The sequence below is a fragment of the Aricia agestis genome, chromosome 8, assembly GCF_905147365.1.
Source record: "Aricia agestis chromosome 8, ilAriAges1.1, whole genome shotgun sequence".
In the NCBI taxonomy this organism is placed as follows: Eukaryota; Metazoa; Arthropoda; class Insecta; order Lepidoptera; family Lycaenidae; genus Aricia; species Aricia agestis.
The window spans coordinates 7,294,645-7,307,520 of record NC_056413.1 but is presented as its reverse complement, the minus strand read 5'-3'; the positions used below and the strand labels follow the sequence as shown (position 1 = coordinate 7,307,520).

The following is a 12,876-nucleotide window of genomic DNA, read 5'->3' as shown; positions in this document are numbered from 1 at the left end:
CGGTCAGACAGTCTACAGAATATGAAAAATCTCACAGGATAATTATGTATAGGTGAAATGAATTCTGCTTGCCCAATATTACGAGTAGAAGCAGATCTTTAAAGTACCTAAGGCAATATCATCTTGCAAAATCAAGCACAATGTGTGTAACTTTTTATTTAAGTATGGTATACATAAAAAACTTTATATTTTACAATAATTTTAACCTTTATCTACTAATTATGATAATATTATGGTATTTGCAACATTTGTTTATCATTATGAAATAGCCAGTGACAATAGTGGGCACGTTTTTTTAAGATCTTATTTCCTAGCAACACAGACAGTGTGCACGAGAGACAAGCCGCAAAATGATTTCCGGATAATTTACTGCAGTGCAAGTTGTTTTGGCTTTAGACCTCATTTATTAAAATAATTATACGAGGTCTATTCTTTATATGTAATTGCCTACGGTGTTCTTTCTAAGTTTTACTATAAAAGTAAATGTCACAATTATCATGTCCCAAGTCCCTCTCCTCCCGTCTGTCCAGTCCAGTTTGATCACATCTTATATTTTTTGGAGTCAGAACAGTCAAACAAGTACCTAAAGTACTTAGAATAATTAGTAATACCTACATGTTAATACATATTATAATATTATATACAGAATCTTTCAGCCTTGTCCGTCGTCTTTTATGATTCAGTCTCATTTTTTAGTGTAAATTTGTACGCTTCACCAGGGAACGTATGCTCATTCATGTGCCCGTGCGCATGAGGACAAGTCACAGGTGCATTGCCGGCGTTAGAGCTAATACGCTCTCTTCTTGAATTAATCGATACGTCGTATACTACAGTCTACAGCTCGGTGGAAAGTGACAACATGTGGCTAAACACACTAGGCCGAAGTTACGTGGCGTAAATTACGCATGATTTACGTCACCGCATACAAAATACGGACGGGACGCGACGGAATAGTGTGTCATCGGTAATTTAAAATACATTGCGGGCGTAGTCATGCGGAATTTACGCCGCGTAACTTCGGCCTAGTATGTTTAGACCTCACACTCAGTAATCATTGTCGCAGCTGTCGTCCGTGTACACTTCGGTTTTTATCTTGTGCTCGACGAGCAAACTGTCCGGCTGCTCGTTTTTGGTAACGCACGGTCTCTGCGACGAGAGGTACTCCTCCGCTTCTATTATCACCGCGAATATTTTCTTTTTCACTTGAGTCTGCATCCAGTCGGGCATAGTTTTGGTGCTTGTGAGGATGCACTTGAAGAAGGACTCCAGCGCGTCGGTGTCCTGACGAAACTCGTTGCGGTCGGGACACCGGCGTTTGGGCGGCGGCTGGTTGCTGACGACGCCGACTTGAGGTGGCTCCGACATCTCGGATGTGGTAATATCGTGGTCAAACATCTTGGTGCTGTGCGTGGATTCGATCGGTGGATCCATCTCAATGTTCTCTGTTATTCTATATTTCATGTGAGGTTCGAGGAATTGCATCGCTTTCGCGTACTTCCACGTTGTGATGTGAGCTGGCAGCAACTTGTTTCTTCCCAGTTTCGCCCTTTTTAAAGCGTCACGGTGGTTGTCGCGGAGCTTCTTCCATTCGGTCTTCGCAGCGTGGACTGGAAAAGGTGAAATTTACATTACATAATACATAAGTATACCTACAACAAAAATGTATGACTGATGATTTGTTGGCGGAAAGTCGTTTATCGCGCGGGAATCAGTAATTTTTCAGAATAAAAAATATCCTATATTCTTTCCCCGGACTCCAACTATCTCCATAACAAATGTCAGCGTGAAGAGGTAACAGACAGACACACTTTCAGACTTATAATATTACAGTATGGATAACTTACTCCAGGGCTCCCCAACCTTTTCCAGCCTGGTACGAACTTAAAAGCTATTGAGTATTTATAATATCTACAGCAGGATTATCATGTTATTTTGCTTTTAAAGTGGTTTTTCGTAGCGCCTCTAAGCGCCGTACTGCATTACACACTGGAAGCCCGTGAATTACTCAATACGTCGTACATAATATTATCTAATTGTCATCTCTGTTACGTTCAAAGGATTTTGAACGAAAAGTTCGTTTGTAGGTACTTCTACGAATACATTTTTTTAGTTGATCGACTAGCTATTAAGTACCTACTCAATAACTTATAAAGTCTTCTTAACCGTGATAGTTTTCCTTTTAAATTCAGCATATTTCCTACTCCCGTAAATTTTTTCGCATTTCCAGAAGCAATCGTTTAGCTGGTAGAAACGGGGGACACTGGACTTCCCCGACGATTTTTTCCACTTTAAAACTGCATATTTCACAAATGGATCCCTAAATCGCAAAATGATCTTTGAATACTCATAATATTTTAAAAAAACCTATCCAATGATTACACACATGGTAATGCGTAACGCGAAAAAAATCACCCCGCTTTGATGTGTAGGGGAGGTACCGTAAATTTTTTTTAAAGATTTTATATAAGTACCATTTTGTCGGCATCATTAAGATGTGCATTCATGCCGAATTACAGCTTTGGCAGCTCAGGCCCTATAGTCTGAGCAAAACCGCGGACAGTCAGACGGACGGACGGACAGACCGAAACTATAAGGGTTCCTTGTTGACTACGGAACCCTAAAAATGCATTATAATATTGCGTTACAAGTACAACTCTCAAGGTACCTCCTTGTAACGCAGTAAGTATAACATGAACAACCGCCGAGTAACTTACTATTAGGTATGGAGCTGTTGTTATAATGTTCGATGACTCGGTGCCAAGCTTCATCTTTGATGTGCGTTTCACGGTAATCGGGATGAGACGGGTTCCAAATACATGGTTGCAAACGTACACCTTCTATAAACGTTTCCATATTTAAAACGCGTTAAACTGTGAGAGCGCAAGCGAAAGCGGCTATTTCGAGTTACGGCGTCTAGTGACCGGCCTCCACGCCTCGCTCCGCCTCGCCGCGCCCGCGCCGGGGTACGCTCCAGCCTGCACACCGGTTTTGAAAACCGGTTTCTTTGAACGAGCTCGATAAACGGCATACTTGTACCGTTGGGCATTGATGCATTATAACCACTCTATAATATGCCATAGATTCGAGTCATTCAATGTGTGTGTCTATTTTACGTGACAGGTCAAAGTTAAGATTAGTGTCTAAACCAAAAGGCGGAAAATACGCGACTGTAATTTCGTAGCCGATTTTACGTTCCGAGTAGTTCCGACGCATTGCTGATATGACACACGAGAATCGAAATTACGCGGCGCCCGGCGTAAAAAATTTTAACTTTATAACTAGACATCGGATTATATGCGTGGGAGAGCCATGCTTCGGCACGAATGGGCCGGCTCGACCGGATAAATTCCACGTTCTCACAGAAAACCGGCGTGAAACAGCGCTTGCGCTGTGTTTCGCCGAGTGAGTGAGTTTACCGGTGGCCCAATCCCTACCCCATTCCCTTCCCTACCCTCCCCTATTCCCTTCCCTTCCCATCCCTTCCCATCCCTACCCTCCCCTATTACCCTATTCCCTCTTAAAAGGCCGGCAACGCATCTGCAGCTCTTCTGATGCTGCGAGTGTCCATGGGCGACGGAAGTTGCTTTCCATCAGGTGACGCGTTTGCTCGTTTGCCCCCTTATTTCATAAAAAAAAAATGCACGATCAAAGTGCCGAAATATGCATGCAAGTATGCACGATAAAATGGCCGAATTAAGCACAATCAAAAGTCATATTAAAATTTATTATTTTTTTGAAGAGCTTTCCGGCGGAGTTGTATGAGAGCCCCCTAAAATATTTAATTTATTTTGTTTTTAGTATTTATTGTTATAGCGGCAACAGAAATTCATAATCTCTGAAAATTTCAACTCTCTAGCTATTATCGTTCTTGAGTTACAGCCTGGATACAGACAGACGGATATACAGAAGGACAGACAGACGGACAGACAGGCGAAAAAACAGACGGACAGACAGATGGACAGAGAGACAGTCAGGAAGACGGACAGACATCAAAGTCTCAGTAATAGGGTCCTGTTTTTACCCTTGGGGTACGAAATCCTAAAAAACACACTTTTGAAAATCGGCCAATTTTAGAAGCTCATAGCGAGGCAATGATTGGAGATAGATACAAAGTGTAAAGGACGAAGTTGTAAAGAATTTAATTAGCTTTTATTATGTAGTAGAAGAGAATTTCGTACAAAGCACCGTTTTTGATGAGTAAGCAAAAAACAAAAAAACGGGACCTTCTTTGCCCCCCCTTCCTCGGGCTCACCTCGGACAGGACTTTTAGTATGTTTAACTACTCTAAACAAAGTACCAAAGTTAAAATTTCTGCTTTCGACTTTTCCAAGCAGACCCCCGTTTTGGGCATTCGTTTACTGGGCTACTAGGCTAGTCGGTAATCCGTACAGGCTACTGTGAAAAAATTATCCGTTTGATGCGACACGTCCGTTGCGTACGATACCGACCTGTGGACGCTTACCTTTAGGCGGTACGTCACAACTGGGGGCCTACGGCCTACCGGCTACCAGTGACCTACCACCACCTCTACTTACCGACACCGTTTGACAGATAAGCAATATTACTTTAACGTCAAGCTAGCGATCTAAAAAAAGTTGATATTTCATAGCGGATGTTTTGCATTTTTTTACTGTTTTTTTATAGTTTGTGCGTTTTATGCAACATAGAATATCATTGGTTTTATGATGATATGGGTGACAGTTCTCATATTCCTTGCTACGGATTTTTTTATAGAAAACAAAAAAAATTAAATGTAATAAATTATATTCCATCTACAAAAATAAATGTTTCCTATACTTAATTGTAAATAAATAAAAATGAAAAGTTGCTAAATGCTAACTTATTAATATAAAATTATATTATTAACTGTGAAATAGGAGTATAAAATTATTGTTACGAAAACATTTGAAAAATGTCAGATGCATGAAACGGAACCTATGTCAATAGAGATTGACACTGTTGAATCGAAATCATTGACTTTTATAAGTGGACTCGGCATAATGGCCTCTACCAAATCAAAATACTGTGGCCGGTCCGCCATTTTATGTTCCGGTTCTCCGAGGTACATAAACTGTCAAAGTGTCGTATTATAGGGATGTCGAAATTGAAAGAAAATATCGATATATCGATACAATATATTTGAAAAAATATCAATATCGGTCTCGATATATCGCGAAAAAATAGGCACTTGAAATGTTCACAAAATACCCAGTTGTATACATACTTTAATAATAATAATAATTGATGGTAAAATTAAAATAAACTGTAAGCACTTCGTGCGCGAGTACAACTAGTATTTGTCCGATTTTTTGGTAATTTTTGCCCGATATCAATAATGGCAACTTAAATAATAATTAATAAACTTAAAATAAATTAAATAGTTTCATTAAAATTAAGGAGGCTCCTATATAAAAAAAACATATTTGCAAAAATGATATTTTTTTATATAATATAAAAAAATATTTTTGATATCAATATAATATATAATATAACAGGACGCTCACTTATAACATGTTAGTTTATCGATGTCCTCGACAAATATCAACCGAGTGTCCCATCACTATAGACCGCCATGTTTAGTTCTTTTCAATATGGCGCCGGCCACACTTTTTTGTAGTTATGTCGCCTCCATCTGTTTCCTTATTCATTGATCGAAATCAAATCGATAAAAAAGGGCGGCCATCATAAATCGCCGGCACCACTGAAATGTCAGTATGAAATCGGTAATTTCGATTGCAATTCCTTTACGAAGTGATTCGATATTTTTAAATTATCGATTAATTTTTGTTAGGTAACTTCCCTACTATTGTCAATTATAATGTGTCACGCATATCATCATAAAACGCATAAACTATAGTAAAATTATATTTAAAAATTGAGTACGGTACATAAAGTTAATATACCTAGGGAAATAGAGCAACAATCTCGAGCTGTCAAACGAAACCAAAATTGGTTTTCATCAGTGTGAAAAATATGTGTACGTAATTACGTATACACTTTCACAAGCAAAATTGAACATGAATTCTATGATATTAAATTGTCAATGTGCGGCACTTGCCGACTGGACGTCATAAAAAGAGTGCTGCTGTCATGTATCACACATCTCTTTTTACCACGCAGTGTTACTGATAGTGACATCTCTCTTGCTTAGGCCTTTGTTTCTCTATTCCGCTAGGTATAACTTTATGGTACGGTAATCTTATTGTAATCTTACAACAAAGTGTTGAAACATGATAGTTTTAGGAAAAGGTCGTGGTAAACACAACGGTGTTGCCACTCTGTCATCTGCCTATGATATGAATTAACAATGAATTTATTTTATTGACATAGAAAAATATTCATTGATTAATTTCTTCAATGGTATAGTCTACATCATAAACTTATAATCGTATATTAATTATAAGTCAATGGTCTACATACAGCTCGACAAGGCTTTAAATGAACGTGGCGAAAAAAGGAACTAATCCATAATACAAAAACGTCATTTTTGACAGTTCTCCTTTACCAGCAGCAGCAGCGCCCCCGGGCCCGCCCACGTTCATTGTAAATGTTGACATATTCTTGGTTGACATCTGTGGTTGACAATTGACATTGACATTTGACGTGCGCTCCAGTCTCCACAGATGAGGATGAGTAGCGACTGGCGACTGCAACTGCATCGTATTCTCGTCTGTTTCCTACATCGTTTAAATTATTATTTTTCTCAGCAATAAGTTAATTATTTTAAGATAAAAACATACAAGTGTTTTATCTTATCTGTTTTGAACGCGTACTGTTACGTAAGCTATCGTTAAGGTTATATGAATTTAGTGTAAGTAAGTAATGCGTTTTTTTATCAGGCCGACAGTGATACTTCTCAGTCAGTTTGTGCGTAATCAACCTGAAAATAAACTAAATCGCTCAATAATATTAAACCGCTCCATATCAACAGGTAAATTATTAAATATTTTTATTAAATCAAGTTGTGTAGGCGAAGTAGAATTTTCCATGTATCAACATTGGAACTATGCCAAAATATAGTTTGGTGTACACATTGCATATTATTTTTAAACTATTTCAGCTGTAGTCTGGAGAGCCATGGAAGATAAGGAAGCCCTAAAGAAGAGGTTAACCCCTCTCCAATATCATGTCACACAAGAAGCTGGTACAGAAAGACCATTTACAGGTGCTTAAATGTGTTATTTATTTTTGTACGACAAAATGCATATATTTTATGCAGGGAATCCGGAAAATATAGGTATTAAGTCAATGAGGTCAATTTTGAATAACACAAGCGGCAGCCAGCTGGTGCATAACAATTGAAAATTTATTGTGTCTGCTATACCCACGATGGAGGTGTTAATTATAATTTAATCGATTTTAAATTGCAGGTTGCTACAACAAGTTTTATAAAGAAGGTCTCTATGTCTGTGTAGTCTGTAGACAAGATCTATTCACTTCCAAAACTAAATTTGACTCTGGATGTGGATGGCCAGCCTTTAATGATGTGCTTTCTAAGGAAAAGGTTACCCTTCACCAGGATACTAGTGCAGGTATACTTTGTTATTATTATCATTTCAAATGGTTTTACAATAGTTGCATTCATTTTACTAATATTTAATTAAAAAAGTATGCTAATAAACTTCTTATCTCTTAAATCAACATTAAATTCAGAGTCATATCATTTTCCTAATATAAGTTCAGCCTGCTCCATCCTTGTGACAATTCATGCAGAACACATTCAAGGTTGATAGATTATTCACAGACATTCTCAGAGATTTGTCATGTCATTTATTTTTACCTACAAGTGATTAATTCGTTTTCAACATATTATTTACTTTAATGCTGGAGAGCCATGCTTTGCCACAAATGGGCAGCTTAAGCAAATAAATATCACAATTCACAAGCCTCACTGACAACCAATGTGGAATAACCCATGTCTTATTTAACTTTCGAAACTGCTATATGGGACTTCCTAAAGGCTCTAACTAAGACCTCAACATTACTTCCTGCTTGCAAATGGTCTTCAAACAGTTCTTGATTACATACCTTACATGGCAACACAATGCTATATGACCATGTCAAGAGTTGTGACCAAAGGATGTTGAATAATAAACCTTCAATGTTGTGCTGCACATTTCTAATGAGTATTAGTAGATTGTTTGCTAAGTTTACATTTTGTTAAGTTTACTTTAAAAAAAAAATATAACAGTGATCATGAATTTTTACTAAGTAAGCCAGAAGATTTGATGCACACCTATTTTAAAATCATTTCATCATTCACATATTTTACTTTTACCTACCTTTCATAATAATTTAATTTTTTATGTGAGTATAATATGTAGTCTAATGCTGGGGCCACACTAACGAGAAATGCCATTAATTGTTGCAATAATGATAACATGTTATAGCATTATTGCAATAATTAATGGCATTTTTTGTCAGTGTGGCCCCAGAATAAGGGGGATATTAGATTTTCATATATGTATATTGGATCCAAGATCATTGAGTCAATATTGGATAATGTAATATAGACATATGTTTTATTCCTTCCTTGATCATAGATTTTTGACATTTGCTGAGAGATTGGATCCAATATGGTCATAGAAATAGGTGCTGCCAGTTATTTAATATTAAAAAGAGTTTTTAATTTCTTGTTCGTTAATATGTTTCAAATAATGTAATGTAATTATTTTTCTAATTATATACTTGGATAATCTTGCTGAAATAACAAAAAACAAGCCATATTAAAAATGACGATGTCTTTTGACAAATCAAATTCTCTGAGATCTAGTAACCCTGACATCAATACCTGTCAGCGTTAGCACTCTCCATTGGCTATTGAAACCACATATTATGACGTAAAATAGCATCAATGAAATATGCAGATATGATCAAATGATCATATATATTGGATCCTATATATGATCATAGAAATGATCCAATATAAATGATAATGTAATACCCTCCTAAGTGTGGGTCCACACTAATAGGGGTGTAGACAATAAACGAAATATATTACAAATTATTGTATTTTTGAGTTTGTATAGAATTACCGAAAATGACATATTTTATTTCATTAAGTTTATAATATTTTTTATTTTATTTAATAAAAAGTAAATATTTAATCTGTAATATCACGTGATCGCAAACAGTCAATATCAACTCACCAGTTATCACCTTTGGTCATCACATAGCGTGACGTCACGATTTCCAAACCATTTTGTGTGACAGTGACATTTCGATGTCAAACCCATACAAAGATTTTTGTTTTTGGAGGACCGTGACGTCATAGCGACGCCATGATGAACTTAAACGTTTTAGCGGGAAATTTTAAAACGAAATTTAATAAGTGGTTTCTTAAATTTTAATAAGAGTGTATTTATTTTTTATATATATGTTTAGGTGTAACAAATGTACATCTGTAAAATAAATATATTTCCTAAAAATAGTCTACACCCATATTGTAACATATTATTTACTTGTAATTGTAGCATCTTGAGGTATAATTATAAAAGTATGAGTCCACAGACACACCAAATTTATTTTAATTTTTATCAAATGATGTGATGTCATCACCACACATAATGAAAATAATATACACCAAAATGCTACTCATGTGGAAATGTTAGCCATGGTCTAAAGTTTTGGTGATTAACATTGAAGTTGCATGACTTTTGTGCATGAATACAAAATTGCTCAGATCAAATAATGAATGTTATGTCACTGATCAAAATATTATGCCTGTTAATTCTTGAATAAATAAAACCTGATGAATAATAGAGCACAACATTGGAATCATGGTCGTAACTAGGCTTAACAATCATTCTTTTTATTCATAATAATAAATGTATATATTGAATGATGTGAGATGTATATGGTTTGATCACAAAATTGCTTTTATTATACTATTTTGGCAAAATTTTAAATTGCCTTGCTTGTGACGGCTTTTGGTATGGGGCGATCAACCCATGAAAAATGATCCAAACAAGATAATTTTCTTGGGATTTTAAACTATTTATTTTTAATTGAAATGATTACTTACATCCAATAGCTATAAAGGGGTATATTCCGCTTTCACGAATATTTTTTTCAAAAATGGATAGCTAACATTAATACAAAATATTTATGAACGCGAAAAAACACAATATGTAGGTATGAAGATTTGGGCCGACCTACTGTCCGCACAGTAGATCGGCAAAAATCTTCATACCCCAAGATATGCAATATTTTCATCAAGTAACTTGGTTAATACTGAAGCCATTAGCAAAAAGCTTTATATGATATTATTATATTTATTGGGGAAGGGGATCATTATTTTATGTATTCTGGTGTTAATATATTTTTTTTCGTCTTTCCATTCCCTGCCATCCAAAACACTACCCGTCCTCGACAAAAATGTAAGTTGCTTAACAATTGGTTCGTTCACTAAACTTCTTGTGTGTGAAAAAATTCGTAATAATATTAAAAACATGATTAAATGTTTTACCCACTTTGCATTAATTTTATTTCAACTTATTTTTTGCAAATTTGATATGTATTTTAAATCAACTTTTCATTTCGATTATTGTCTTTGCGATTAACTTACTGTATATGCATGACATTGACATCCTATCCTATCATTTCGCTAAATCTGTTCCCCTGTCCTGGCCGGCCGCTCGACGTCTGCTGCCTGCGGACACGTCGCACTCGCCCGGAATCATTCGGCATCACATCTCCATGGCACCATTGTGTGACGTGTAAATACAATATCGCTTTGTGGTGAACGGAATCGGTGCATACTAAGTTGGGGCAAATATATTACTGGTTTTAACGCGGCCAGGTATGGTGAGGACTGAGGTGCGGTGCTCCAAGTGCTCCGCTCACCTGGGACATGTGTTTAATGACGGCCCCGCACCCACCAAGAAACGGTTCTGTATAAACTCGGCCTCCTTGGACTTCATACCCGCCGAAGAAAGGACAGATTAAAAAGACAACTATGTGAAAATAAATAGCAGCATTGCTTACACTTAAACTGTTATGATATAAGCAAATAATTTATTTTAAAATGTAGAAACACGCTTTTAACCAGTCATGCGCGTAAAACCATAGAATATTTCAATATATTGTGTGTACACCAGAAAGAACACTGTGTAGTCATTAAGATAATTTATTTTTACTAAAAATACCTGCTAGTTTGTTGACTACTAACTCTATTTTCAGTTACCATATTATCGAGTCATTTTGTTATAATTAGAAATTATAGTGTTTTCATAACTAAAGTGCGGTCGCGGACCACATAGATTCATTTAGATTTTAAGACTATTACGTTGATTCATCGCTTCTTGTTTCTTCTCTTGACACGGGCCCACGAATATAATTACTATCACGCAAGATATTCATGTGCAAGTGAAATAGGCAAGCCATGAGTCAGGCCCGCGACCACAGAAATAAATCAAGATAGAACGGCTAAGCGGGTGGAGTACGCGTGTTTCAATCTTGCACAAGAGAGCAAAATTTGTTGAACGTTCATTTAGTCAGTCTCGACTTGATTACACCGGAGCGGTTGTGCAAAAATGCCTCATTGTGCAGTGTCTAATTATAAAAACAGTAGTACGAAAGTGAATTTGTCAAAAGAAGGTATTTCTTGCCACGGCCCACGGGTAAGTTATTTGTTCTAACTAAATGCAAAGCAAAAATTGACACGATCGGTTTCTTAGCAACGCACGCGCCTCGCCGTTCTATCTTGATTTATTTCTGTGCCCGCGAAAGATCTATATCTAATTATGTATATTATATTATGAAATAGTCGTTTTTGTTACAATAATAATATTATGTTGTTTTAACTTTTAGTTATTTGTTTAGGTCAGACGTAGGATCGAACAAATATTAACATCAGATTTTTTTGCGATATGTTTAAATGAAACCGTTTTTTACATTTAATATTTAGTTTAGCAAATATTATTTTTTCAAAGAAAGCTGTACAGATACGAATTTGTAAAATTACTTAAATGGAAATTTCTTTCAAATTGAACAACTTTTATTTGGATTGTGGTTAAAGTAATTACCAATCAAGAATGCTTCGCTTAATTATCCATGATTGCCGATTGGTGACTTATTAGTTATTACTATACAATGTACAAAATATTAATACTTTGTTGCAACTATTAGTAATTCATAATAATAATTTATATGATATAATGTTCATTATTTTGCTACTGGCATTGTAATAAATGTATTTATAAAATATGATAAACGTTTTTAATTTAACATTGTCAGATAAGATATAAATAAAACCATATCTAGTTGAGTTCCTTTTTATTCATAATACAGATGTTATATGCACAAGTAGCTCATAGATGGCACTGGTGTCTCATAACAGTTCAATTACGAAAAAAACTGCAATAAATCATTGTTTAAACCTAATGTTTATTAATACATTTTAACTTAAGTATATGTATCTTTATAATTACTTCTCTTATCTAAAGCATACTCAAATTCATTTTTATGATCACATAATTAATACAATTCTTATTTAATTAATATACAAAATTAATAATTGTTCAAGCTCTCGTTAAATTTGGCTGTATCTCTACACCATTACGGATTGCACGGCTTTGGAGACAAACGACGGTTGGTGCATTTATTATTGTGCAAATTATAGGCCGTGAATAATGTAGTCAATAGGCCAATTACCTTCAGAAGAATAGATAATATTTATAAGACAAGGCGAACTGACAATACATACGCTATGTCGCCGCCTTTACATAACTCATAAGTTCACAAAAGAAATGTGACAAAAGGTAATATTTCTGACTACTCCAACCTTATCCTGTCGACTTTTACACAATTAATCGGTTTTATTTTATTCATATATATTAAAATTTTCACACTGGTTAATAAATGAAATAAAATAAT

General features: G+C 35.6%; 2 protein-coding genes across 5 annotated transcripts; one reads left to right on the top strand and one right to left on the bottom strand.

Moving 5' to 3' along the window:
- Positions 1–225: 225 nt before the first annotated feature.
- On the bottom strand, positions 226–3,034 carry LOC121729517. Of its 2 annotated transcripts, XM_042118055.1 has the most exons (3): positions 2,715–3,034; positions 1,038–1,607; positions 226–861 (listed from the first exon to the last, which is right to left on the bottom strand). In XM_042118055.1, the coding sequence occupies exons 1-2, from the start codon at positions 2,851–2,853 to the stop codon at positions 1,045–1,047; spliced, it is 702 nt and encodes a 233-aa protein (XP_041973989.1). In that variant the 5' UTR covers positions 2,854–3,034; the 3' UTR covers positions 226–861; positions 1,038–1,044. The 2 variants fall into 2 exon arrangements, with proteins under 2 accessions (XP_041973989.1, XP_041973988.1); XM_042118054.1 differs by having other exon boundaries at positions 226–1,607.
- A 3,602-nt stretch (positions 3,035–6,636) lies between these two features.
- Positions 6,637–11,450, top strand: LOC121729520 (methionine-R-sulfoxide reductase B1). 3 transcript variants are annotated; one of them, XM_042118058.1, is made up of 4 exons: positions 6,637–6,931; positions 7,061–7,165; positions 7,371–7,532; positions 10,766–11,450. In XM_042118058.1, exons 1-4 carry the CDS (start codon positions 6,823–6,825, stop codon positions 10,945–10,947), a joined length of 558 nt encoding a protein of 185 aa, XP_041973992.1. In that variant the 5' UTR covers positions 6,637–6,822; the 3' UTR covers positions 10,948–11,450. The 3 variants fall into 3 exon arrangements, with proteins under 3 accessions (XP_041973992.1, XP_041973994.1, XP_041973993.1); XM_042118060.1 differs by having other exon boundaries at positions 6,638–6,811; XM_042118059.1 differs by having other exon boundaries at positions 6,639–6,931; positions 10,802–11,450.
- The last annotated feature ends 1,426 nt before the right edge of the window (positions 11,451–12,876 follow it).

Bases quoted from the DNA above. Each gene is read 5' to 3' on its own strand.
- LOC121729517 (XM_042118054.1), bottom strand. From the start codon at position 2,853: ATGGAAACGTTTATAGAAGGTGTACGTTTGCAACCATGTATTTGGAAC. The intron at 1,608-2,714 runs GTAAGTTACTCG...CACCTTTTCCAG, and splicing joins CAACAGCTCCATACCTAATA to TCCACGCTGCGAAGACCGAA.
- LOC121729520 (XM_042118058.1), top strand. From the start codon at position 6,823: ATGCGTTTTTTTATCAGGCCGACAGTGATACTTCTCAGTCAGTTTGTG. The intron at 6,932-7,060 runs GTAAATTATTAA...AAACTATTTCAG, and splicing joins AAACCGCTCCATATCAACAG to CTGTAGTCTGGAGAGCCATG. The intron at 7,166-7,370 runs GTGCTTAAATGT...TTTAAATTGCAG, and splicing joins TACAGAAAGACCATTTACAG to GTTGCTACAACAAGTTTTAT.